This window comes from Anoplophora glabripennis, unplaced genomic scaffold (genome assembly GCF_000390285.2).
Source record: "Anoplophora glabripennis isolate ALB-LARVAE unplaced genomic scaffold, Agla_2.0 scaffold174, whole genome shotgun sequence".
In the NCBI taxonomy this organism is placed as follows: domain Eukaryota; kingdom Metazoa; phylum Arthropoda; class Insecta; order Coleoptera; family Cerambycidae; genus Anoplophora; species Anoplophora glabripennis.
Window position 1 is genome coordinate 825291 of NW_019416305.1, and position 27382 is coordinate 852672.

General features: G+C 31.2%; 1 protein-coding gene across 1 annotated transcript in view; it reads left to right on the plus strand.

Annotated features, from left to right (window-relative positions):
• Positions 1-4597: 4597 nt before the first annotated feature.
• LOC108906855 (transferrin) overlaps positions 4598-27382 on the plus strand; it is a 35677-nt gene continuing 12892 nt past the window's right edge. The window contains exons 1-5 of the mRNA XM_023454007.1: positions 4598-4781; positions 12748-12856; positions 19862-19992; positions 22772-22905; positions 25005-25149. Of these exons, the coding sequence (XP_023309775.1) occupies positions 4706-4781; positions 12748-12856; positions 19862-19992; positions 22772-22905; positions 25005-25149 (595 nt within the window). The 5' untranslated portion in view covers positions 4598-4705. The remainder of the gene's footprint in view (positions 4782-12747; positions 12857-19861; positions 19993-22771; positions 22906-25004; positions 25150-27382) is intronic.

Below are 27382 nucleotides of genomic sequence, written 5' to 3' on the forward strand. Positions count from 1 at the left end.
TAACGTGTTTCGGCGTTTTAAAAAAAATTAACTCATTCAAAAGATAAGAATTTTATTCCGTACTTTTGGCCATCCCTGTATATTTCTTATAATGTACAGGTTGCAACATAAGTATAATTATATAAATACATAATCTACATATTTTTTTTTATTAGAAATACAATATGAAATATATCAAAAATTCAAAAAAATCAGTCATCAAAAAAATTAACTCATTCAAAAGATATGAATTTTATTCTGTACTTCTGGCCATCCCTGTATTTAAACTTACTTCGCATAATCAGGTAGCATCTGTTTTTTTAATTTAGACAACATATATTAACCTTGAGCTACATGTGCTTATTTATAGCAGAAGGATATAACAAAGAGGTTCACAATATACCTACTTCGCAGCTAATATCTTAGCAAGTTTCCATACATGGGCTAATTTTTTTTTCATTATTATTATATGTTAATACTCATTCATAGAGGAATAAGGTGTGCTATTAATATTCTGGGATCTGGAATATGGCATCTTACGACAAATATTTTCAATATATCTATTTTACTACTATTAATAGAAAGTAATATAAATGAAAGTTAAATGAAAATATTCAAATATTTTATTAAATTAATTTCGACCAAACCACTCGAGTAACGAATAAAATAAATTATATAAACATAAAAAAAATGTAAATATATGCATTCCCCTATAGTAGAAGTCACTGATGATAGTTAAAGTTAAATGCCTTAGTTTTACTTGATTATAAAGCTTTTTATCGAATTAAGTGAAGCATACTTCTTGTAGCAATGCATTATATTGGCTTTAAACTATCTTAATGGCTTCCTTAATTGAAAATTATCTTACGAAAAAGTCACAGCGTGTTATAAGTATATAATAATCCATGTTTTAATCATCTATTATGTGGTTGGTTATGGAGTTCCACAATAGTCCATTTAGGTCCTTTATTGTTTACAAATTACTCTTCTCAATTTGAAACCGTCGCATCTTACTGTAACTCTAACTTTTATGTTGATGATTGTTCCCATTGTAATGCCTAAAAACTTAAAAAATAATTTATTAATGTTTGGTTTGGAATAGGAGCTATACTTAACTACACAAAAGTCAGTGTATCGAAACAGGATTTTATTTTTGCAGGTCATAACCACAAATGTCTATAAAAAACATGTTTTAAAGGACGACATAATCATAAATGATAAACGCCATTAATTTTCCAAAGCTAATAGAAGCCAGAGAAAGGAGGAAACGGAAACATTGTCACAGGACAAGACGTAGACATACCAAATTGAGTGGCTAGGGTTAGCAGTGGCTTAGAACAGTCCAATAAAAGTCCCAAAAAATCCAAAGAATTAAACCGACCTCAAAAAAGCTTAAGAAAGTTTAAGGAGAATCCGTTAGAGACCTATGTGTATGACGATGCTGAGAAAAAAAACAGAAGATGATTATATAAATTAGTCCATTTACTTATCGTAAATATGTGGTCCTTGTCGTGTATGTTTGTTAGATGAGTGAAATAAAAATAAATAATATCAGGTTGCAAACTACAGTTAGCAAGTGTTGAGTATACAGTAGCCAAAATTATACATCAGGCAATGGTATTATAATACAAACACAGACCCATGTTTTATACATATAAAGAAGGAAAAATATCGAGAACTGGCAATAGAAATAGAAAGCAATCATTCTTTATAAGTAAATGTAAAATGATTTGTTTTAAATCAAAAATAAACTTCTGGTGGACTTGGTTCTGGCCGTCCATCGGGAAGATACGTCAGAAAAAGCGGTCTAAAAAAATAAAAATAAATTTTCTATCTTCAAATATGTGTCTCTTGTTATCCTAAGTAGGGAAAGTGTATGATAAATTTAAACATATTTTCGAGGATCATTAGGATTGAAACATAGTTGAATATCACACTAAATAGGTATTTGCTATTAGAAAAAGTAAATGTACTCCTAAAACAGTAATAATATATAGGTAAACAACGCAAGTAGTCTCAAGGATTTTCCAATAATAAAAGGCTTCGCTCTTATATGTGGGATTACCCTGAAAGAAGAGTTTTTGGTCTTATTGCAATTTTAACTGAACATTAAAGTTTCGTACTAAATTCTTTATATTTTACGAAGCTATAAAACATTTACAGGGGCTCAACGAGCCTTTTAAGACCTTACAACCTCATTAGTAATACTTGTTCAAAAAATTGTCATCTCAGAAGTAAAGAATTGACGAGTGACTTTTAAATGATGCCCAAAAAACTCAAAATTAGGTATTTTGTAGTAACTGATTTTTATTATGTTATGTGAAGACTATATTGAAACGTGTAACTTTATTTGGATGTAGGACAATCAAGTAAAGCATATTTCATTATTTAAAAAAATAATAAAATTGGCAGCTAGCACGTACTGTTTTAATTAAACAAGAGTCTTAGATGTGGAACATCTTGTTAGCAAAACCAGAAGAAATAAACACTTCGATGACATTTAGCTACTTACAGAAACATTGGCGATGGCATATAGACCACTTTAATCTTCTAATAATAATTTTCCTGGAAAGCACTTAGACGTTTTATAAATTATACATAATTATTAACAAAATAAATCCTTTTGTAGTCCTTGTGTTATATGTATACAAGTAAAGAAACCACCTAAAACCTATGCATGAAACTTTAAGAAAATTATACAAAGGTTCAAGCTACATTACGTCAGTAAAAAGATCAAAAAGCATTTCCTGGTTGATTGAACTTGAATTGAACATATTAAACTAAGGAAGATAATGTTTAACAAATAAAAATTACTTTGTCGTTAATATCGGTTTTATTACTTCCATTTTATATTATCTCCAAGCACGTTTGCATTCGCAATGCACGCTTTCTTTTTCTACAGTCTTTCTAAATAAATATCCACTTCCTCCAAACCAGACAGCAAGTTACCAAAAATCATTCGAAATAAAGTAGATGATTTAAGAGAATACACATTTTTAGTTACAGATGACGTATGTCAACTTCACATCTTCTGCATCGTTTCTAACTGCGTTATTAAGACACATTCAGGTATGAGTAAAAATGGGAAAATACACCTTGACAGAGTTAAGTCAAGAAGTGCGTAAAATGACCATAGATGAGGCTGACACCAGACCTAATGAACTAACGTTATTATAGAAAATATAAAGCAATTAAAATCTGTGTGATATGTTTGATAGAAGATAACCAGTGTAGGTTCTACATGAGGAGTTCTACATGAGGCAGAGGATGCTATCTTCTCCTGCACGTGGGTTTGGACGCCTAGCAAAGCTGCGCTATCTGCTATTCGGAAGAGAACAATCGGAAGCTGGAAACTATGCAAAAGACCCATTGTCAAAATTTTAGAGCCTAATTTTAAGACTAAAGAGATATGTAAGATCATGGAGTTCTACAAGAAAGAGATGATGTATCCATTTCATATATCTATAATCTACAAATTGTAAATCAATCAAAATTTAATCATTCAAATATAATTCAGTAATTTCGTTTGCTGAATTAACCTTATTATTTAGAAAAATTAAGAAAACTCAAATGATCCTAATATACATATCATTTACCTTTACCTTTTTTACATTTCAAATATTACTTAAGTATTATCATTAATTTTAACATTGGCTTAGCACATTGTAAAGTTTCTTTTACATAATTATCACTTATACATATGTACATTTTTTAGAATTCATATTTTTTTTGCAAATTTAGTCCTAATTATCATTATCGCGTTTTACGGTCATTTCACTTGTCTCATATTTTTGACCTGGTTACAGCTAATCCAAAATGATAGCAAACATGTCAGGAGCGATTTATCAAAATTTTTACCTGTTTAATGCAAGATGAATACAATCTATTAAAATTCCATGAATTGAATGAATTGAATTATAGATAGTAATTCAATAAAAACCTTCAAAGTACTAACGTGTCTTTATGGGAGGGCATTTCAAAGCACTACAGCAAGATAACGATATTTAAAAAAACCTCAAATATTTGGAATACACATGTAGGGATTATATTTTATTATGCTAGATTTTGATACGATTTTGATAGATTGTCTTGTGTGTTGTAATGGTTGAAAACACGACCAAAACCACTTTCAATATAATAAAAAAAAGGTGCCAGCAAAGATGACAGTGCAATTACCAAGAAAGGTTCATATCATGTATACCTTTAATTAATTAAATTATATTCCTGAAACATTATTTGTTGTTACTTTTTCGTAGAATAATTTGAATTCTCCTCGTACATTGGCAAAAGCCAGTTTAATGGTAATTTTATTACTTGTTAGACATTTATAAACAAATTACGTGATTTTTATACAAAATGGATATTTTAAAGCAATAGAGTAAAGTGTGTATTATAACATAATTGAACACTTTTCAAAACTGTTATTAAGCATGTACCTACATATGAATTTGTTCTTCATAGATATTTAACATTTTCTGTTTTAAATCAAATGATATAAAACCTAAGGTACGACTACGAGGAATGATTGCCTGCAGCCAACCTACCCAGTCGTGTGAAGGAAATCCCAGACCAAGGGAAGTCCAATAAAACTAGTTCAGAAATCTGACGGCCTTCGTCGAATATCAACAATACGAGATGTGTATTTGGAAATCACAGACAGAGTGAACAGAACAGAATACCGCTCATTATTAGTGTAGTGCGAACCACGACAGAAAGAAGTGGTACCATGTTAAGTTTTGGTAGATTCGTCACGTGTACTATCGCAGCACTCTCGTGTTTATCACTTGTTTACTGTGAAAAATGTAAGTAAAATGTAGCTGCAGTAGCACGCCCCCCAATGAGCAGTGTTACTTCATTTTTTTTAGATTATGGCATTAGAATAAGTCGAAATTAATAGCTTGTTCATAACGTGTGTAAATTGCTCGGTTTACAAGGCCAAGCGCGTATAAAAAATTAAATGTTATATTAAAATGCTTTAGGTATAAAATCCATGCACTATTGGAGTTAAGGAGATACGAAAAGAATATATGGAAAAAAAGTGTGTCTTATATATATGCCCTTCAAAATTTTATTTTCGCTGTAGGTAGTATTAAAATCTTTGAATTTCTAATCACTCCATATCGTATGGAATTTATTAAAAAAACAATGCACATTAGGGACTAGAGGCAAAAGTTGTCTTCCTGTTACCAATCAAAAATGATTCTTTGTCATTGTATATCTGTAAATTTTCTTTTGCGAACTATAAAAGATACATGTTCATCATTTTTTTTTTATTTATTATAAAAAATACCATAAATAAATATTTTTTACGATCATAGAAAGGTAAAAAATGTAAAGAGCTATATTTCAAAGTTAATTTTCACTAAAAAATATATATAAAAGAAACAAGCCCATAGGATACGGTCTTTAATTTGAAACAGTCATTCAAAAATATGGGATAAAAATTGTAAAAGTTACAGTTTCGTGTTGTGTATGTTAAGAAGGAAATTTTCTTATGAAAAATCCATTTTCATAAGAACAAGTTTAACGACCCTTATCTATGGGCCTCTTGTATCATGTGTCTCAATTAGGATAATCTAATATTTACAGGAATTTTATTTATATTTTCATTGGTATATTAATCTAATCATTATTCTGTGTATTGTTATTTTACTCTTATCAGGATAATGTTTTGGAAAACATCCTATTATTATTTAAAAATTATTACCTTTCACAGTTTGGTTTTGGGCTTTCTTTTAGAAAGGTACATCTCTACGAGTATAAAGTAGATAATATGCTTTATTACAAATTAATATGCGTATTTAAAAAAGGGAAAGCCAAAATTTATTAACATAATAAATACATTAAATTAAATCTTTATCAAATAATTGTTATGTAATTTACTGACCTTATAGAGTGACTTAAACAACTATGAATATACGCCCGATGACGTAGATATAATATATGTTGTTGATATTTGTACAACTTCAAATTGCAGATACGAAGACACATTGTATTGATCTTTATTCTTACTCTTATTCCATCATTACCTACTTATGTAGGATATATTTTTAATTGTTTTAAAATTTTTATTTTTGTCTTCGTCTAGACTAGGGGTAGTTTATACCTACCCCCACTTCGTACCGTTGTTGGAAGTAAAACTTTCCACCGCGCACCAATTGCTTAAATCGAAGAAAAAAAAATTAAAAACGCCCTACCGCCCAGCATAAAAGCTTGAGTCGCCCATTAGTGGTCGGTAGAGGCCAGGTTGACTACCCCTGATTGGACCCAGAATTTAAGGGTTAATTCTCATTCTCTACGACAATGACTTTCATAGTAGTTTCTGATAGCTATCAACATCCAATTTTATATATATTTTTTGCTGATATATCTACAGTTTACAAAAAAAATAATCCAGTGGAACATCTCTTTTCATATCTTAATAATGATACGTCTATTTCTTTTGTTTCTTGGAAAATGTATGTTTCAACACTATAGCATGAAAAAATTATGATAATTGAAAAAATTGTTACTTAAAAATGGACACGACAGTAAAAATTGAAAAATGTATTGTAACAATTACACAACCACACAAAAAAATAAAGTTCCAAATTCAAGACACCCACATATCATTTCCGAAGAAATATGACATGCTGAACACGATCCTTTAGTCAAAACTCATAACTTGTCGATGAATTTCGAAGAAAAGTGAAATTTTTTGGTGAAAACGCTATAACATGGGTCAAAACTGATTTTTTCCTAAATTTTGTCCAATTTTCTTAGTATTTTAGGGCGCTGAACACGATACCATTGGTAAAATTTACCCATGACCACTATATTTGTCAGAAAATCCACTAGTTGGGTGAAAAACCGGCCCACATATGGATCAAAATTGATTTGTTCTCAAATTTTGTCTAAATATATCACCTTCGTAGTATTTTTAGGTGCTAAATACGATGTCATTAGTAAAATTTATATCTGATCTCAATATTTCTCAGAAAATTCAAAATTACTGCTATTTACCCGAAAATTAAAAAAGTAATTACCATCTACTAATTTATTAATATGATCTTTAATATGTTCGTATTACTTGTCATCTGCAATGAAATGATATATTAAAGAATTAAGAAGGCGGTGTACAGTAATTTTGTTTTATCATTAAATTTGTTTTTAATGCAGTTGTAATAAAAATCATGCACAATTGTTTTCGAAATATTTATTATACTAAATCCTACATATATAGATTTATTAAATGTATTATGTTTAATCGTTTCATTTCAATTATATCTTTATCAAAAACTGTGATGTGAATTGTGAAAATGGTTGCATCACAGACAATATAGCTTATCTCAGTTGCATCATCTACCTGACGATCTTAGTGACTAACTTTTCGTTACCTCAAAAAACTACGAAAATGATATATTTGGACAAAATTTAGGAGAAAATCAGTTTTGACCCATATTTGGGCGTTTTCACCAAAAAACTTCACTTTTCTCCGAAAATCGACAAGTCATGAATTTTGACTACAGGATCTTGTTCAGCGCATTCATTAAAGGATCATGTCAAAAAAAGCTGTGTTGTTCGTCTTCTGATTTTGATAATGTTTTTAAACATTGAAAATGACTAGACCTATAATGAGTTGTAGGTACTCGCATAGTAAGAAAAAAACTGTACAAAACAGACTATTTATTGTTTTATTATACTACATACTTAACGTCACACATAAATAGCTATAAATATACAAGGTGATTCATTAACAATGGGAAAGTCGAAAGCTGAAGATACTACACGTGAAATGGTGACCATTGGCGCAAACATGCCTTATCCGAAAGTTGATAGTTTCGGAAATACAGGGTGTTGAAAGTTAAAATTCTAAATAGTTTTTTTGCAATTATTCTGAAAATGAGTAGGTTAGGAACTTGAAAATTTGTGAAACTATATTTTTTTAGGCGACGAATAAGATGCGTGTTTTAAATTCAGCGTTGCTCATAGAGGGCGCCACTTACGACCAATTTTACCGAAAATCATTTGGGTATCTCGATCCGTTTTCGAGAAAAATCGATTTAACGAACACTATGTTTTGATAATACGAGAAATTAAAAGCGAAACAAACCAAGTGTCTCTTCGTGTTATTACAACAATTAACAATAAAACAAATGAAATTCATAATAATGATTTAAAGTCAGTGTTCGAAGAATACACCGTTGACATTTACACACATTACACAACGTTTTCTGAGACATCTTCGAGTTTGAAACAACATATTGGGATTGCGTTTGACTTCGTTGGCAGCGATTTGTATTCTTTGCCACAACTCTTCAAACGAACCAATAAATTCTTCCAAATAGAAAAATGAAGAGGATTGAAGTCCGGACTTCTGGGTGGCCAAGCGAAAATGCTTCCACGGCTTGAAGAAGTTCTACTTTATTTAAGAAGAGACATGTTCGACGGAGCTCCACCGCATTTTTCTTGGCCAGTGCGTGCATATATAGATGCAGTTTTTCCAAATCGCTGGATTGGCCATGTAAGCATTTTTGCTTGGCCATCCAGAAGTCCGGACTTCAATCCTTTTGATTTTTATATTTGGTCTCGAATGAAAGATATAGTTTACAAAGAATCTATTGGCTCGTGTGAAGAGTTGTGGCAAGGAATACAAATCGCTGCCAACGAAGTCAAACGCAATCCCAATATGTACGGTGCATTCTTCGAACAATTACTTTAAATTATAATTACGTATTTTATTTGTTTTATTGTTAATTGTTGTAATAACACGAAGAAACACTTGATTTCTTTCGCTTTTAATTTCTCATATTATCAGAACATAGTGTTCGTTAAATCGATTTTTCTCGAAAACGGATCGAGATACCGAAATGAAACAAGAGTACATAATTAATGGAAAAATGATAGCTCTTTCAGGTTTTGAATCATGTTTCATGTTAAATAAACAGGGTAAAAAGTTATTAACTAAATTTTCGGTAAAATTGGTCGTAAGTGGCGCCCTCTATGAGCAATGCTGAAATTAAAACACATATCTTATTTGTCGTCTAAAAAAATATAGTTTTACAAATTTTCAAGTTCCTAACCTACATATTTTCAGAATAATCGCAAAAAAAAACAATTTAAAATTTTAACTTTCAGCACCCTGAATTTTCGAAACTATCAACTTTCGGATAAGGCATGTTTGCGCCAATGGTCACCATTTCACGTGTAGTATTTTCAGCTTTCGACTTTCCCATTGTTAATGAATCACCCTGTATACTATAATCAATTTAATACATGTTTAATAGTAATTTTTTGAGATTTAGAGGGAATGATTAGTATGTCAAATGATAATAAATCAGTCAATTACATTTTTCATTATTTTTGTTAAACTGGAAACTTGGACCAATTTTGATACCGATATTGCTGATTTAGATGAAGACGATTGTCAATAGGTCATCCTCAAGTCTATGTCCTCGTAGGGAGCCAGAATTGACCATAAGTCCGTTAGAATTTTTTGTTAGTTAGCTTTAGGTGTTGAATTAAGAGGGACTCTGTATAAAACCATGAAATAACTACATTTTTACACAGTGTCCTGAAATTAACTTGTAATATTTTGTCAGTGTTCTCCTGATGAAAGTTATTTTTCTAGATATCTCTTATACCATTCAGGATAAAACAATAAAATTTGAAACTGGGCATTATTATTATGACGGTTTTCCACTAAACGGACAGTTTAGACAACGGACAGTTTGTGTTTTCTAGAACCTGAAAAACAAAAACAAAACTGAAACAAACCCAAAACTCTTGTTACCATCAAGTGGGCTACATTTTGTTTTTGTTTTCGGTCCTTTTCCACTGGTTGTCGCGAGGAAGTCAGACAACATGTTTAGAGAAGATTTTTTTATTCTTAGTTATGGCTGGTTTATACTGAAGTCCTTGGAAAAAAAGTAAGTGTATATATGTACGGTTAAAGTGTTTACTTGGTTAGTTAGTTAGTTTGTATGCTAGCCAAGTAAACACCTTAACCGTACAAATATATATTTTTTAATAGCTATAATTCATTAATGATTAAAATATTGTTTTTGAGAAGAAGAAAACGATAACTTAGATATTGGGTTGGATCACTGAAATAGAAAACACAACACGACCGTTTCCACTAAACAGGCTTGAGTTTCAAAACACGTCAAAACCTTTTGATGTGACCGCTTTCGAGCGGGACCCAAAAAACAAAACTCTAACTCGTAAAACATGCCAGTCTTCAAAAAGTTTACGAAAAGCTACAGTTCTGTTTTATTCGACACAAGTTCGTGTTTTGTGTTTGTTTTGTCCGTTTAGTGGAAAACCGCTTTTAGATTTTGAATCTAATGGTCAAAATATAATAACTTTAGCCAAGTTTTGGAAAAATTTTGTTATAACTGTTGTGTATATTGTTTTCTCTTGATTTAAGCGTATACCATTTTAGGGAACACTTTTTGGGGGTAAAATTGAATAAGAACTATTCAACGTGCCACAAAATTGTCTGTTAAAATTGTCTGCCAAATTATAAATATTGCAATTCATGAAAAAGAGGAGTATCGACTAAATAGAAATATTATTCGAACATTTAATGAATTTATAGGCAAAATTTTTTAATAAGAAGAGTCATTTAGCGTAACGAAAAATATATGAAAAACTACAGCATTTAAAAAACAAGGAAAAACTGCTGTTTACAAAATGTGTCTAAAAGAAAACCCAATAAAACAAGAGTCTAAGAAGACAAACGCAAAACCTGGTACCACACATGCGGTATTCACCGAATACTGACTAACGTGCCAGTGAATTAGCAATACCTCGTATTACTAGGTATGTTAAAGTTAAATCTGTAAAATAAATGTTATTTAAGTACACGTCATTTTCTTTAAAATATCCACATATTTTTAATTGCTAATTTTGTTTTAACTACATGCAGCTGCTATCTCGTTTGACGAAATAAGTTACACCACCACAACACACAATCCCATCAGAATTTCATGAAATGGTTAATTAACGTTAGCATGTGATATTCCACCTTGCATGCATCAAAAGAATTAAAAAGACTAGTAATAATAAATTACAAATTACTAGCGTTATTTAAAATAGACAACAGGAGACACTGTAGTCCGAAGGAATAACCTTGGTACTAGTTTTTAGTCCACACTCCATAATGTCAGTAGGTGAAAGAAATATTTTGTTTATAGGTATTTTTGCTAATTATAGTGTTTTATTATTCGCAAAAACTAAATTTAGAAATGATTAAGATGAACTTCGGGTTGTGGTTTTTTGGCGTACTCATGTTATTCATCGATGCTGATTATTTATCTTCATGTAAATATTTCCAGAAACGTAATTTTTATTACACCACCACTGGATATCCCATCCTAGCTCTGAATTATTTAAATATTATAGAGATATTCTACATCACACATATCGAAAATTATGACACCAGTTTGATGAAATTGTTTAGAATATAAAAAAAACTGTATACTATCGTAATATTAACCCTATTTTTATAGAACAATATTTTCGGGAAATTGTAGCGCCTTAAAAAATAGAGAGATGTCAGCTTAGATTTATTTATTTATTTATTTAGGAAAGGCATGTGTTCATTAAAAATAAAACTTATGCTTGTAATATTTTCAATTTTTTTCATTCAACTGCTTTAAGGATTTTTGAACGCTAGGAAAGAAAATGTACATATCTAAAATTTGGGCTATGGCAAGCGTCTGTCATTTCCTATTTACCAATTTCAATTGTTGGAGTTCATTTCAGGATCTTAGAATTCATTCCCTAGTTGAGCAAATCCCCCTATTTTTATCCCATTAGAGTCACAAACATTTTCATTCACCTTAAACCTTAATTGCTAATTTACATTGTTAAAAACTTAATCGTGTTCTGTTAGAGCTATAATAATAAAACTATACGAAATATAAGTATACTAAATCCTCAATTCAAACATCAATCAATCAGTCAAAATCTAATTATTAAGTTATAAATTGTGATGTCATATTTCGGAATATGCTGAATTAATTACTGTATACTAATGTGTGAAAATGTAAATACCCGCTATTACTTTTATTTGCTTCCATTGCAGGATGAATCATTAACCATTTTGTACATAGAGATTAATTAGATTGATACGTAGCTAGGTACGTGATAATTACGATATGATGTAAGGGGAAACTGTTACTGTGTATTCTTCTTTCCCAGTTTGAACTTTTGAAGCATGGTATATCTGATAAACCCATAAACAACTTTTGTACGCGAGTGGTTCCATTCTTAATGGGTCACCCTGTATAACAGAACGTTATTTTTTTATTTAGTCTATACTGTCCCACTGCTCGAAAAAGGACTCCCCCCAATTCTCAATTTTCTTATGAATATAAGGGTTATTTTATGTACTTTTAGTCGTTTTATTTTCTTTAACCCCCCGCTGGCTACGCCCGTGGTTGTAAGTAACTATTTAAACTTAACTTCAGTTTTTAGATAAAAGCAAATATCTGTATTAGTTTACAGTTTTCAACGGTATCAGTCGATTTACAGGGTTCTACAATATCAAAACAAGCATTTAGAAAGTTATAACTAATGAGAATGTATAATAACTATTGTAATCTGCCGTAATATTTATTAATGTTTCCTATAACTGTGTGATTTTTAAATAATTAACATCCAAATATTTGAAATTTTTGTTTATCTAGGTACCATACAGGGTGTAACAGCAATACATTCAATAAAAAACATTATACAGGATATAAATTGTCCATTGACGAACAATTTTTCTTTATTTTTCAGATAAATTCTGTATGGTTGATGGCAAGGGAGGTTATATGAAGTCAGGTCGCTATTGTCCAAATTTGGATATTGCAGAGAGCAAAGTAGAATGTGTTGTGGCTCTGGACAGGTACATTAATTTTCATAATCATTTATTTTCACATTGAGAATAAAAAATTAATAACATCATATTGAAAATCTAAATAACAACAAATAACAAAAAAGTAACTCATAAATACATACAGGGTGTCCCAGAATAACGTATACAACGGAAGATCACAGATTCGTGGACTCAAAATAGGCAGATTTAGGCTAATTCACCTATATCCAAAATCGCTTCGTTTGGCAGCTAGATGGCCTCAAAGTTTGTGAAAATTTTTTGAATTTTGTAAATAACTCGAATACGTATTATTCGATTTTGATTATTTTTGGGGTGTGGACTTTTGTTTTCAATCTACACATTTTGGTGTTATACAGAGTGTTTTTTAAAACTTACAACTCCTACAAAATTGATGTATGGTGATAATATCTGTTCATACCTTTTTCCTCTTTCGGGCAATAATAACAACTATTTTTTATTTGACAGGTGATACCATTTGGAAGTTTTTGGGCCTCTTGTAAAATTTTTTCTTAAATGAGCGGTTTGGGTACAAAAAAAGTATTTTTTAAATGACATTATCTTGCCACCCATATTTAAGTGCTAGTAGGCTCTGATTTTGTATGTTAACTATAATTTCAGTTTGCTCTTATTTAGGATAGCATTATTATTGGCTCTATTATTCTACGCAATAGACTGGAATTTTATTCAGAATTTCTGCAAAACCTGAGTTATTGGAAGATGTGCCGTTATTAGCCACAGCTAACATGTGGCTTATGCATGATGGCGCCCCACCACATTTCACTGTAAATGTTCAGCAGTATCTGAACCAAAGATTCACTTGTCGATGGATCGATAGAGGGGATAATTTCCAGTTAATTGGCTTGTATGTTCACTAGACTTAACACCTTCCGACTATTATCTTTGGGGCACTTTGAAAACAACAGTGCATGATTCAACATCTAACACAGAACTGAGTTGTGGAGACATATCCAAAATACCATAAATGTTTTTAAAAATAGCCCTTAAGAATTGCAAACAACGGTGGTCATTTTGCACAGTTTTTATAATAAGTTGTACTAAATTTAATAACCTTAACTTTGTTAGTTTTATCTCCAGCATTTTTTATTGTATTTGATTGTTTTTACGAATTATTTTAATAAAATTAAGCATGTAAATAACTCTTAATTTGTCGTATGTGTGTATCCATATCGAAAAATGAAGTAACCTATGGTATATCTTATCGTAGCAGAGGGTCATTATAGAATTTTCAAAAGAATGACTTAAAGATCAATCTGAAATTACAGTCAACCTACAAAATCAGTGCGTACTAGCACTTTATTAAGTGTTGTAATATGGGTGTAAAGATAATGTAGACATTTAAAAAATATTTTTTTGTACCCAAACCGCTCATTTAATAAAAATTCTGTAAGCGGTCCAAACACTTCCAAATGGTATAATCTATCAAATAAAAAATAGTTGTCATTATTGCCTGAAAGAGGAAAAAGTTATGAACGGATATTATAACTAGGTATACATCAATTTTGTAGGAGTTGTGAGTTTTAAAAAACACTCTGTATAACATCAAAATTTGTAGATTGAAAGCAAAATCCACTCGCCAAAAATAATCAATATCGATTAATACCTACATAATCGAGTTATTTACAAAATTTAAAAAAAATTCTAACTTTGAAACGATCCACAGTGCGGCAGAATCCCAAAACGGTGGCCAAAAGTCAAAATCTTTAAAAATCGATCTGTAATTTGTTACTCTGGGGTTTTTGGGGTCGCTGATAACGAATTTGGAGTCAGAATTACAAAATTCAATGTGGAGGATTTAATATAGCCATATCAGAAGTAAAAATATTTTTAAAATAGGGATTAAGAATTAAAAGATTATGAAATACAAAATGTCACATTTATCAAGAATGAAAAATATGTAAAAATGACAAATGACATATTAGACTATTTATATATTTCATTAAATATGTATCGAGAGTGATTTATTTGAATCCCGTGCCAAAGTTGTAATATAAAATTCCAGTTTTTTCATAAAAGAAAAGAATCATCATCTGATGAAAAATCTTCTTAAGTTGAGACAATTTCGTCTTTATTTGCAATCTTCCCATGTCTTACATCGTCCAGAGAAGGCGAAATTCATTTTACTCTACATTTTACAAAAACCTATACAAAAAGTTGTTAGGCACTTATAGGCAGCTGATTTTTTTTTTAGTTTACAGATAATAGTTTTGTCTTTTTTGTCCAATAAGTTAAATGACAGAATTCTGCAGAATTATTAAACTTTTTTCTTCAAAACTAAATTATTATTTCATTTTATAACGTAAAATTCACATAAGTTTGGTAGCCAATTACTATTTTTTGTAAAAATATTGAGTATTTTAACCTACATATTCATAATCTACGTACATTTATGAGTTGATTCCATTTTGTTAGAGATAAATCGGTGAACTCTACGAAATTTTATAACCATTTAAACACAACTATTACTTCTGTTCCTACGCGCGAGCAAGATGTTGCTCGAGCAGCGGTCGCCTTTGTAATGATTTAAAAAACAGGTATAGGGAATTTATCCTAATAGTAATGGATTCTGAGACTTGGGATATTACTCTAGCCAATCCAGCAGTAAAAATTACGGAATTAGAATCTTAATTTTTTGACTTTTGGCCAGCTTTTTGGGATTCTGCCCCACTGTGCGATCTAGCGACCAAACGAAGCGATTTCGGATATAGGTGAATTAGCCTAAATCTGCCTGTTTCGAGTCCACGAATCTGTGGCCTTCCGCTGTACACGTTATTCTGGGACACCCTGTATAAGTATTAATTTAAATTACACAAGCATTAAATGTCAGTAAACAGGATATTATACCAACAAACACTGAAATTCTGTCTACTTTTTTAATATATACAATATGAAAACAAAAACAAGTAAAGATGATTTATTTATTTACAAATTTCGTCGAAATATTTCATTTAATTTTTTTTCTAGCGATATTTCATTTTTAAATTTAAAATACAAGTGAAAATATTCCTTACAATGTTAAGAACACATAAAATATATCTACAGTAGGTAATTCAATTGCAGTTACCTTAAAACACGTAGTAATAAAGCCAAAGTCATAAATATATTCGCGTGTGGATATTATATTTGTGATAAGATTGTAGTGATCACATTGTTCGTATACGGAATAAAAAAACAACTTATTTTAGCAGTCTGTTCAAATATTAGTAGTTTTGTTCCGTTGAATAGACAATTTTGGGCCGTTTGTCACTTAAACTCTTGTACTATTTAAAAACAAATGAAATTGTAACTGCCACGTAGAGAGAGCTAACATTAGGGATGAAATTTTTATACCAGCGTACGTTGATCAAATCAATTCAAAACATATTGTAACGATAAAAGATAAGGGTTACTCTGCGACTACATCCATCTTTATTTGTTTACGTTTTCATTAACATTTTGCAAATAATTACAGAAAAAAAACACGCAAAAAATAATCAAAGCTTCCTCTTATCTGTACGTACTTATTGTTTTTCATTCACATATTGTAAATCCAAAGTTTACCGTATATTAACCGTGTAAAAATAAACTGCCATTTTTACTAGGAAAACCATTAAACCGTGCAAATGATCATCAGTAATACAAAGCCTTTTTCAGTGACAATACAATTTTACGCATTATTACCATTAAATCTCTGCCTATTAACGAAATCTGATCAATAAAAGTAACGTTCTACATATATTATATAACAATAACTAGTATCTACCAGGTGTTTTTAATTACTACACTTTAATAGAACACGTAACTAAAATTCTTAGATTTATTTTACATAATTTAAAAAACATTATAATATCTGAATAACTTCAGAACCATCGAAACAAGTAATATTTTGACTTCAGCCTCTGCAAAACTATTACAAAAATATTCAGGGGTTAACTTAGATATTCGGCCAAACTTTAATAGCAGATTCTATGCCACGAATTAACAAACAAGTTTATGTAAACGTATGTACAGACTTCGACTTCTATACAGGGAAGTCAGTAAAGAAAGGGCTATACTTTAAAGTTTATTGTAAATGTAAACATTACATTCGTATGCAGTAAAATTGGCTTTCCTTGTACAATACGTAATCCAACCGAAATATTTTTTCAAGTCTGTTCAGCAGATTAAGGGAAACTGGAAATTTTTAAGCCCAAAGGGACCTTATGTGCGACTTGTGGTACGAACTGTTGAACGGGAAGAAGCGATATTAAATCTTGTTGAAGATGATTCAACAACAAGTATCCGCCATATGTCTGCCAATGTAGAATGAAATCAGAGTACTGTGTTCAACAATTATTACACCCGTACCATGTTATTCCACTCCAAAACTTACTGCCGGTTCTTAAATAAAAATACACAAAATACCACTCTGTAAGAAAAATTCTATTAATTGATTAGGCAACATTTACGAGAAGAGAAATTTTCATCCACAAAAATTGTCGCACATGAATTGACGAAAATTCAAACAATCCGAAGTGCCTCACTTTCAACATGAATTTAAATTAAACTTCTGAGTCAGTATAGTCACCTTGTAGCACTTTTTGATCTTCCAGCAATGAACCAAATTACTTAAACTTTCTCCAACATAATTTATTCGATATGATAGAGATGTTCCTCTAAATATTGGGGCTCTTGTAATTACAAGATGGCGATCCTGCCCATTATGCCGTAGCAATACCTTTAATAACACAGCCACACACAAAAAAAAAGTTGGGTATACTTTTTATGCGACATATTTTTTCGTAGTAATGTGGCCTCCTGAACACGAATCTGGGGCCAGAATTAATTAACTAACTAACCTAACCTAACCTCAAAAAACCGAGCAGGAATCGCTATTTTCAAATTCTGAGCGAATTTTGACCAGATTTTGTAGAAAGGGGTTTTTTGGGTCGCTGATTACGAATATGAATTCACATTGTAAAAATTCAAGATGGCTGATCCAATATGGCGGGTGTACTTTTTTGAAATCCACCGATTTCAGTAAAATTTGGCATCATAAGGATTGCTGGTTGATCTCACCTTCATTAATCACACATCTGGAGCCAGATTTTCATAAATCAAGGTAAAAGATTCCACTCCGTCTAAAAATGTGACTTCGCTTAAAAAAATGACTTAAGGACTCTACACATGTAATGATGTGTAGTGTGATGTGCTTGTTTCCATGGGACAAGACAAAAAAGTTTCTACTTTATTCTTTCATTTATTTAGTCGTGCATGGGCTTATGGTTTTCCAATCAGATTTTTTTAACTACTATGCAGTTTTCCTATGGCATTTAGATGCTTTTATTTCTTAATAATTTTAAAGTTCAAGGAAAAGGACACATTACTGCCACACAGCACATCACTGCATCTGCTTATGCCTTCAATCTAAAAATGTGACTTTGCCGAAAAAATGCCGCCTACTCGGCCTAAAATTATGACTCTGCCTACAAATTTTACCTTGATTTATGAAAATCTGGCTCCAGATGTGTGATTAATGAAGGTGAGATCAACCAGCAATCCTTATGATGCCAAATTTTACTGAAATCGGTGGATTTCAAAAAAGTACACCCGCCATATTGGATCAGCCATCTTGAATTTTTACAATGTGAATTCATATTCGTAATCAGCGACCCAAAAAACCCCTTTATACAAAATCTGGTCAAAATCCGCTCAGAATTTGAAAATAGCGATTCCTGCTCGGTTTTTTGAGGTTAGAAAAAAAACCACACGTTCTAGCTCAATTCTGACAGTGGATTTGAATTCAGCAGAGTCTTTTACATAAAAATGTACTATTTGATGTGGAAATAAATTTTTTTCCAAATTTTCCCAGTAAATTTTCATCAATTTTTACTATTTTTCACAAGTTTTTTGAGGTTAGGAAAAAATTGTGACGTGATGGGCCAATTCTGACCCCAGATTCGTGTTCAGGAGGTCAAATTACTACGAAAAATATAAGTCGCATAAAAAGTATACCCAACTATTTTTTTGTGTGTGGCTGTGAAATCGATTCCCCCATCAATGAGGACGAGAAAGTGAACGCCTATGGCCTCCACGAATTCGAGATTTGAATCCTCTGGAGTTCTATTTCTGGTCCTACTGTTAATACTAGAAATGAATTGTAGCAAAAAGTAGTGGCAGCAGCAAATGATATTAAACCTCGTATTAAACATATCCATCCGATATTCTTCACAGTTAGAAATGTCGAAAACGCATTGAAGCAAATGGAGAATATTTCGAAATTCAAATTTAAAATAAAGGTTTTGCTTTTGATATTGGTGTTAATTTTTCTTTTTTTTTTTGTTTTCACTTATTCAATACTAACTGTAATAACTTTTTTAATTAATCATTTCTTATATTTTATGTATTTCTTTTTTAAACTTAGCAAATACTTTAAACATGTAACAAATACACCTTTTTAAAGTAACACGAACGCTGTTTTTAAATTATCACTTTCTAAAAATTTCTATTAATAAAGATTTGAAAGAAATAATATAGGGACACAAGCGCTCAGAACGTCCCTTACAGTTAACGAAAAAAACAAGCAGATATTCATATTTATCACACAAAGAAAACTCTTTTCCAAAATTTTAACACCCAAAAATTATCTTAAATTAAATAAAAGGAATAGTCGATAACTTCATAAAGAAGTAACATTGTAGGTTGACATAAATCGCCTTAATTTCGCCCAAGGAAGTTAACCTTATAGTATGGCCTATTCTTTACTGAACACACTGTATATAGAGTCTTAAAAATAAATCAAAATTTTGGTTTATTTGTTTATATCTCAAAAAGTTAGTGCTTCATGGTTATAGAAACATTTTTGTTGATGTGTGAAAAATCCATTAAACATTAAAATTTGGCTAAGTATTCAAGTATTTCAGTTACACTCGGTATTTTACAAACATCTGAAGTCATATGGATATACAGGAAATGTTATATTTTCTTTAATTTTGTCAAAAAGAAGAGAAAGAAATGAAAGCTAAAATTCTTTTTCAGGCTGGATTGTTTAAGGCGGCTCTCAAAGGGCACAGCGGATTTTTCAGTATTTACAGCAGAGGATCTGGTTACAGCTCAAAATTCTAAAATAGAAGTATTAGTTACAAACGAACTGCGTTACAACGCCAAAGGTAAGTTTATCGACAAACCACAAACATTCTCTAATTTAAGTTCGCAAACCACAAGAATTAAAAGAAACGGTTCTCTTAATTGAAATCTAAGGACACATAATTCTACGTACTTATAAAAATAAATAGTTAGCCAGTAGCAGAAATGCATTTATGAAATGTTAGTTATGTGTCGTATTTGGTACATTAATATCATGATACATGTCAATTTTAAAACTTTCTTTTTACTATCACTTGTCTATAAAAATTGTAAAATAATTACTAAGGATAGACGTATAAACTGTAATGCTTATTCTGTTGAAAGTAGAAGTCAATGATATCCTTCGTTTCAACATCGATTCTTAAAAATGAACCATTGTTATTCAATGTAAGTACATTCTTTTATTTCATCATTAGATTGTCGGGGATAGATTAATATTGTACACACAGCTAATAGTTTGTTCAATAAAGTAATTTGTGATAATCTGTCATTTCAAACTACGGTTAACTTATTATTATATTATTATTATTGTACAGAGTGTCCGCATAAGAGCTGACACAGGGCAGGTGCATGCAGGGTTGTCCAAAATATTGTAATTTAACCAAACTTACCTATATACAAAGTTACACCTCTGAGGAGTTATTAGTCCCCAAAGTGGGTCTCTAAATTTTGAAAAAATTAATATCTCTGCAACACTTTACCGCAGAACTTAATTCGGTAAATGATTTAGGTTTGTCTTCTTTGACTATGATTTAAAGTTAATTGAAGCACTACAAATGTTCATTGGGGAGGACCCACCCCTAAAATTGTACCGAACTTTTATTTCATTGACCGAATTGATAAATAATAACATTAATTCACAGCAGAATTTAATTTTAAAATTTTTTTTACTCTTGTTAAATTTTAAAAAACTTTATGGTTTTCAAGAATAACCGTATTAACTGACACAATATTTTAACAGTGTTTATTAGAAAATAATCGAAAAATCAGTAGTTGGCTTTATCTTTCAAATTTGACAATTGGCCAAATAAATTTTACTTTACTTTTCCTAATTCTCAAAAAGAAAAAAAATATCTAGGTAGTTTTTAAATAAGCGAATATTATATTAAGTAAAAAACACAAATAAATAATAAAAATAATAATTGAAAGCATCGGGATAGACACAATTATTTTAAAGAATGTTAAGTATAATACAATGCAATTTGAAAAAATATGTAATAATAATAATTAAAACTAAAGGAATTGTTCAAAATGGGCACCATTTTCCTTGATACATAAATTTATTCTTCGCGGAAAATTGAAGTTTACTCTGTCTAACAAATGATGATCGTTTCTTATAAGGTTACATTTATTTGTAATACGATTCCACAAATTTTCTCGGGATTCAACTGGCAAAGAATAAACAAAATCCTTCAGTGTTCCTCAAAGGAAATAATCACATTTGTTGAGGTCTGGTGATCGTGGTGACCAATTTTGAGGACAATTATTTCCTCGTCCTATCCATTTATTTGGAAACTTAAGGTTCAAAAAATCTCTAACAGTAGTGCTCCATCATGCATAAACCAAAGCTCCAGTCTAAGTTGCAACGGTAAATCTTCCATTAGATCAGGGAGGGTATTTTGCAAAAATTCCAAAACACTTTAGGCGATTTGGCAAAATAACTGGTCCAATCAAATAACGATCAATAATACCGGCCCAAATATTTATCTTAAACTCGCGTTGAAAATGTGGAGGAGTCATTGCATAAGGGTTTACATCGGAATATTCATGAAAATTGTGAACATTTGTAATTCCTCGTCGAGTAAAACAAGCCTCATCAGTAAAAAGAATTTTCTTGTGAAAACAACAAACTCATAAAACGTCACTCGTCGATCCAAATCTTGAGGCAACAACTCTTGTACTTTTTGGACACGATATGGATGCAGTAGATCACATTTAAGAATTCGGTTTACAGAACTTCTTGATAACCCAGTCTGTCGAGATAATCGTCTAGTACTTAGGTACTTGGGGTTCATCTTAATTGTTTGCAAAATAATTTCTTCATCTTGCACCTCTACCTCTATTACATTAGGACGTTCTCGGATGTTGCTGAAAAACTTTCCTGTCTCTTGAGCTCGTCTTTCAACAATAGAAAATGTTTCTCTACGAGGAACCACACGATTAGGAAAATCTCCTACGATATTCTTCCACACTGCATTTTCCTTCGCAGCAACCCAGTACAAGAAGTATATCAACTTGTTCGCTAAATGTAAATTTTCCAGCCATTTTCAACAACAATCAGAGACAATTGTTGAAATAAAATAATTTTATTATTAACTGACAAGTTTGAAAGATAAATTCATTGCCTACTACTGACTTTTTTATTATTATATGATATTGTTAAAATCTTGTCAGTTGGTTTTTCTTGAAAACATTAAAGTCTTTTGAAATTTAACAAGAGTAAAAAAACATTAAAATTAAATTCTGCTATGAATTACTATTATTATTTTTCAATTCGGTCAATGAAAAAAAAGTTCTGAACAATTTTAGGGGTGAGTCATCCCCAATGAACACTTTGTAGTGCTTCAATTAACTTTAAAAAAGACCAGTAATAAATCTAAATCATGTACCAAATTTGGTACATGCTACATGCACCTGTGTCGGTTCTTAAGCGGGACACCCTGTATTATTATAATAAATTTGAAGAATTAAAAAAAATCTTTATAATATTTATTTTACAGTTCATCAAATGTATTTATCTTTATCCTACATTCAAAACAACTAGATTTTATAACATTAGCATCTAATTAACTTCAATTTTAGATAATTACGAGTATGAAGTTGTGGCAGTAGTCAATAATAATGCCGGAATTAAAAGTAAACACGATCTAAAGGGAAAGAGATTTTGTCATCCTGGTTATGGCTACGAAACAGACTGGACAAGGATTTTAGCAAATGTAAGTAGACAGAACGCATTGTTTATTTAAAAAGTTGATAAATTTTCCATAATTCATCGCATTTATCAGTAATTTATTTGTTTATCAAAATACAGTATACTGTTTTTATATCTTCTTTCCATATTTGTTCGGATATAATTCCATACGCCTGTTTTTAAATGAAAGTCTTATCAATAATATAAACGTCACGAAAGTAAAATATGGTAATTTAGAAAAATGTTTAATTTATATCTGTTGCAGTACAAGAATATCTGAAAAACTAACAGCATATTTAAATTTCAATTAGAGGTACAAATGATGTGCATTCCTGACACATTGGCTCTAATTTTCAACGTAGTATCAAATAGTGTACAACGTACAACTTTTAATACACATTATATACAGGGTAGCCCATCGAAAACGTACCGCAAGGCATTACAGGGTAGTAATGAACTTTTCGGCAAAATCCAAAAACAGGTAAAGTTTGCTTCTGAGGGGGACAACGTTTGGCGCAAAAAGCATAGCAAAATCTTCAACCCCCTAAGTGGGGGTGCTATCCCCTAAATTTTTTTAAATGGGAATGGGGTCAAGTGGGGGATCATTAGAAAGGGCTTTTAATTCTCTATACATCGATTCTTACTTTTTGAAAATCGATCCATTATTTTAGAAAATATGCAGCTTTGAAAATACGAACAATATTTTTGACGAGAAATGCGAAAATCGATTTAATTTTACTTCAAAACTTACGGTATTAGCTTGGTAAATTCCTTCAAAAGAATTCGCTGTTTTTTTTTCTGATTTGCGAATTCTTTAGCCTGATTTTGGTGAGCAAAAAATTGTCCGCTTTTTGTTTCGTATTTAGATAGGCCACAAGAAGTTGCTAGATAACTGTCTTGTGACTTGTAGTTGAAGAGTACCAATACTGCCGAGTCTTTTAAATTGATTAATTATGGTGCACTCAATTCCAGAAAGAGTAGAAATTATTGAGCTTTTTTTCAAAAACAATGAATGCGAAAATCGGGTCGCCGAACTGTTCAACCAACGGCATCCTGAGAAACATGCGTCTGGAAAAATTGTTCGCGAATTGGTGGCCAAATTTCGCGAAACTGGCTCCGTTCATAACAAAAAGAGGCAGGTTGAAAATCCGGTACTAAATGAACCTACGAAAATAGCGGTATTGGGGCAAGTGGCAATGGACAGTACGCTGAGTATAATGCAATTGGCTACTGCGACAGGAGTGAGTCGTACAAGTGTCCAACGAATATTAAAAAAATACAAATTCCATCCTTATAAGATTCGGCTAGTGCAAGAGCTAAATGAAGACGATTTTGATCGTCGTTTGCAATTTTGCGAAATAATGACTGAACGAGCGATAAACGATAATTTCCTCTTTAATGTGTGTTTTTCGGACGAGTGTACGTTCTTCTTGAATAGTTTAGTGAATCGCCATAATTGTCGTTACTGGGCTGATACCAATCCAAGGATTTTCCATGAGACACACTCTCAACACCCCCAGAAGTTGAATGTATGGGCAGATATTTTTGGAAATTCCATTGTAGGTCCTTTTTTCCTTCCTGGAAATTTGACAGGCGATATGTACTCGGATTTACTAAAAAATGTCATCGACTCAGCTCTAACAAATATCATAGAGGACGACCCTACTTACAATGAACACGAACTGATTTTCCAGCAAGACGGAGCTCCTCCACATTACTCGCTCAATGTGCGCAATTACCTAAATGAGACGTTTCCAGGACGCTGGATAGGACGAAGAGGTGCAATTGAATGGCCCCCTCGGTCACCCGACTTAAATCCTTTAGATTTCTTTCTCTGGGGGCACATTAAAAGCAAAGTTTACAGCACTCCACCTGATACCTTGGAAGATCTGCGAGGACGAATCATTAATGTATGTCGCGAAGTAACACCGCATCAGAAACAAATTTGACCTGCTTTTGGATTTTGCCGAAAAGTTCTTTACTACCCTGTAATGCCTTGCGGTACGTTTTTGATGGGCTACCCTGTAGGTATCAGAATGAAATATTTTTACTGTGTCTTCAATCAAAAAAACACCACATAATTTGTTACTCTATGTTATTTATTTACTCCATAAACTGTTCCAGTATTTTGAGGCTTCGGTGGTAACACCGTCATGTGATACCGACCTAACAATTACGGAAAATCGCATAAAGGCCACAGCTGAGTTCTTCGAGGCTTCCTGCAAGGCTGGACCATGGGTCAACAATCCTTCTTTAAACATCCAACTGAGTAAGAATTATTTTATAAATAATAATTTCCTCTTATAGTAATTACGTCGTAATATTTAGTAGACGACGTAGAACATGAACTCTTATTTAATAAAGTAGCAGTAGTACCTTGGTTTAAATTTTTTTAAACGTAAATAAAGGAAGTAATTGTCGTACATTACATTTAATTATTAGAGTGCATTACATACTTTTGAAGGACGTCGGAATCAATGATTTCATTTCAGTCGAGACAATGCTTTCAAAAAACAGCTGTATATGTGTGTGGAAATAAGAAATTTTAACAGACTTCACATTGGCCTTTGTAAAACCTTCTTGTCAACATTATGAAAAAAGGAGGAGTATTACAAGGCTAGCCACTAGCGTCTTAAAGTTTAAAGTATACTTAGTTAATGAACATTATCCAGTGTTATTATATCCATTTAAGTTGTAAATTCCGATACACATCAAAAAGTTGTTTAAGTTAATGAAAAATAGTACTTAATAATAATAAATATACAAGGTGTTATTTAAGTACGCTGTCAAACTTCTAGGGGTGATTCTTTGAGTGATTTTAAGGCGAAAAGTATATAAACATAGGTCCGGTAATGCTTTGTTTTCAAGATACAGGGTGTCAAACTTTTTTAAAAAATCGTTTTTTAATAAAATCTTAATAATCCTTTAGCCGATTTTGTTGTAATTTGGCAGTGTTATGTAGTGTAAAAAGGGGCTAATTTAGCCCGAACTAGATTAAAATTATTAAGTCCAGTGACGTCCCGTCTTACAATCACTTAAAGAATCACCACTTGAAATTTGGCCACATACTTAAATAACACACTCTATAAGGGGGCCACTCCTATGGATTTCGCTTAATATACGACGCACGTCAAAAATCTTTATATGTTTTTTGTTGCATTTTTTGAGGCCTTTATGCTCGTAAAAAAATTTGAGATCCATGGCCAACTTTGTGAGTAATCATAAAAGAACCGAAGGTTTGGGGTCGTCTAACTTTTTTATTTTAAGAGATACAGCAAACTTATTTTAATAAAATTTTATTGAAAAATTGATATTGCTGCGGCTTCTATGCGGGCAAAAAAAATTGTCATCGAAGCAGACTGTGGCTACAAAAATTGCTAGTTTCTTCCTCTTTCATGCGATATACTAGGTACATGTTGCCTTTATCTTTTATATTTATTACATTTTTTACAATTTTGGTATAAAAAATGTAAACATTTTTATGTCAACGTTGAAATTGTTATAGACACGTCATCTACAAAAAACATTTAAAAATATAACGTTCTTCTTTTAAGCGAAATACAGATGTTCGTTGCACGTTATTATAAGACTTGTTGGTTTTTTACTTTAAAAACTGAGCCTTAAACATTGTTTTTGCACAGACAAAGTAGCTTAAGCTAAAGAGGTTTTCAGTAAAGGATTGGGATAGAACTCTTGATACCAAAATCATAGGACCTTACCTTACTTCTATGATGGCAAACTGATGGGTGCCGGATATTGCAGATTCTTTGCTTAAAAGAAGTACATTATATTCATTAAATTTTTTGCAGTTGACATGTTTAAAGCAATTTCTACATTAATCTACATTTTTGATACCAAAAGTATAAAAAATGTAATAAATATAAAAGATAAAGGCGACATGTAGTACATAATATGAAAGAGGAAAAAACAAGCAATTTTTTGTATCCACAGTCTGCTTCGATGACATTTTTTTGTCCGTGTAGAGAGAGGGCGTAGTAAATTACATACGATACTTCTAAAATTTATTTACACCAATTTTGTCATGAAATTTTGTTAAAATAAGTTTTCTCTATCTCTTACTTTCGGTACTTTTCTGTTTTTTTTATGGTTACTTATAAAGTTAGCCATGGATCTCAAATTTCTTTTTACAAGCACCAAGGCCTGAAAAAACGCAACTAAAAACATATAAAGATTTTTTACGTGCATCGACGAGATACGTAGGAGTGGCCCTCTTATAGCAGACAGCCTATAGCATACAATAACAAAACAAAATAATATAACTTTCTCGAATTGCAAATCTTAAATCTGTTATAATTTTTAGGTGCAAATGCTTAATGTATTCACTTATTTACCGCTATTTTTTTTTGTTAAATGTGTTTTTGTTTATTAAAATGCTCCCATATACAGTATAAAGATATACTGTATACTGTATACTGTACTATCTCTTTTTAAATTTGTTCATAAAATGTAATTTTTCTGTGATTTTACTTCAGTTATTTTAT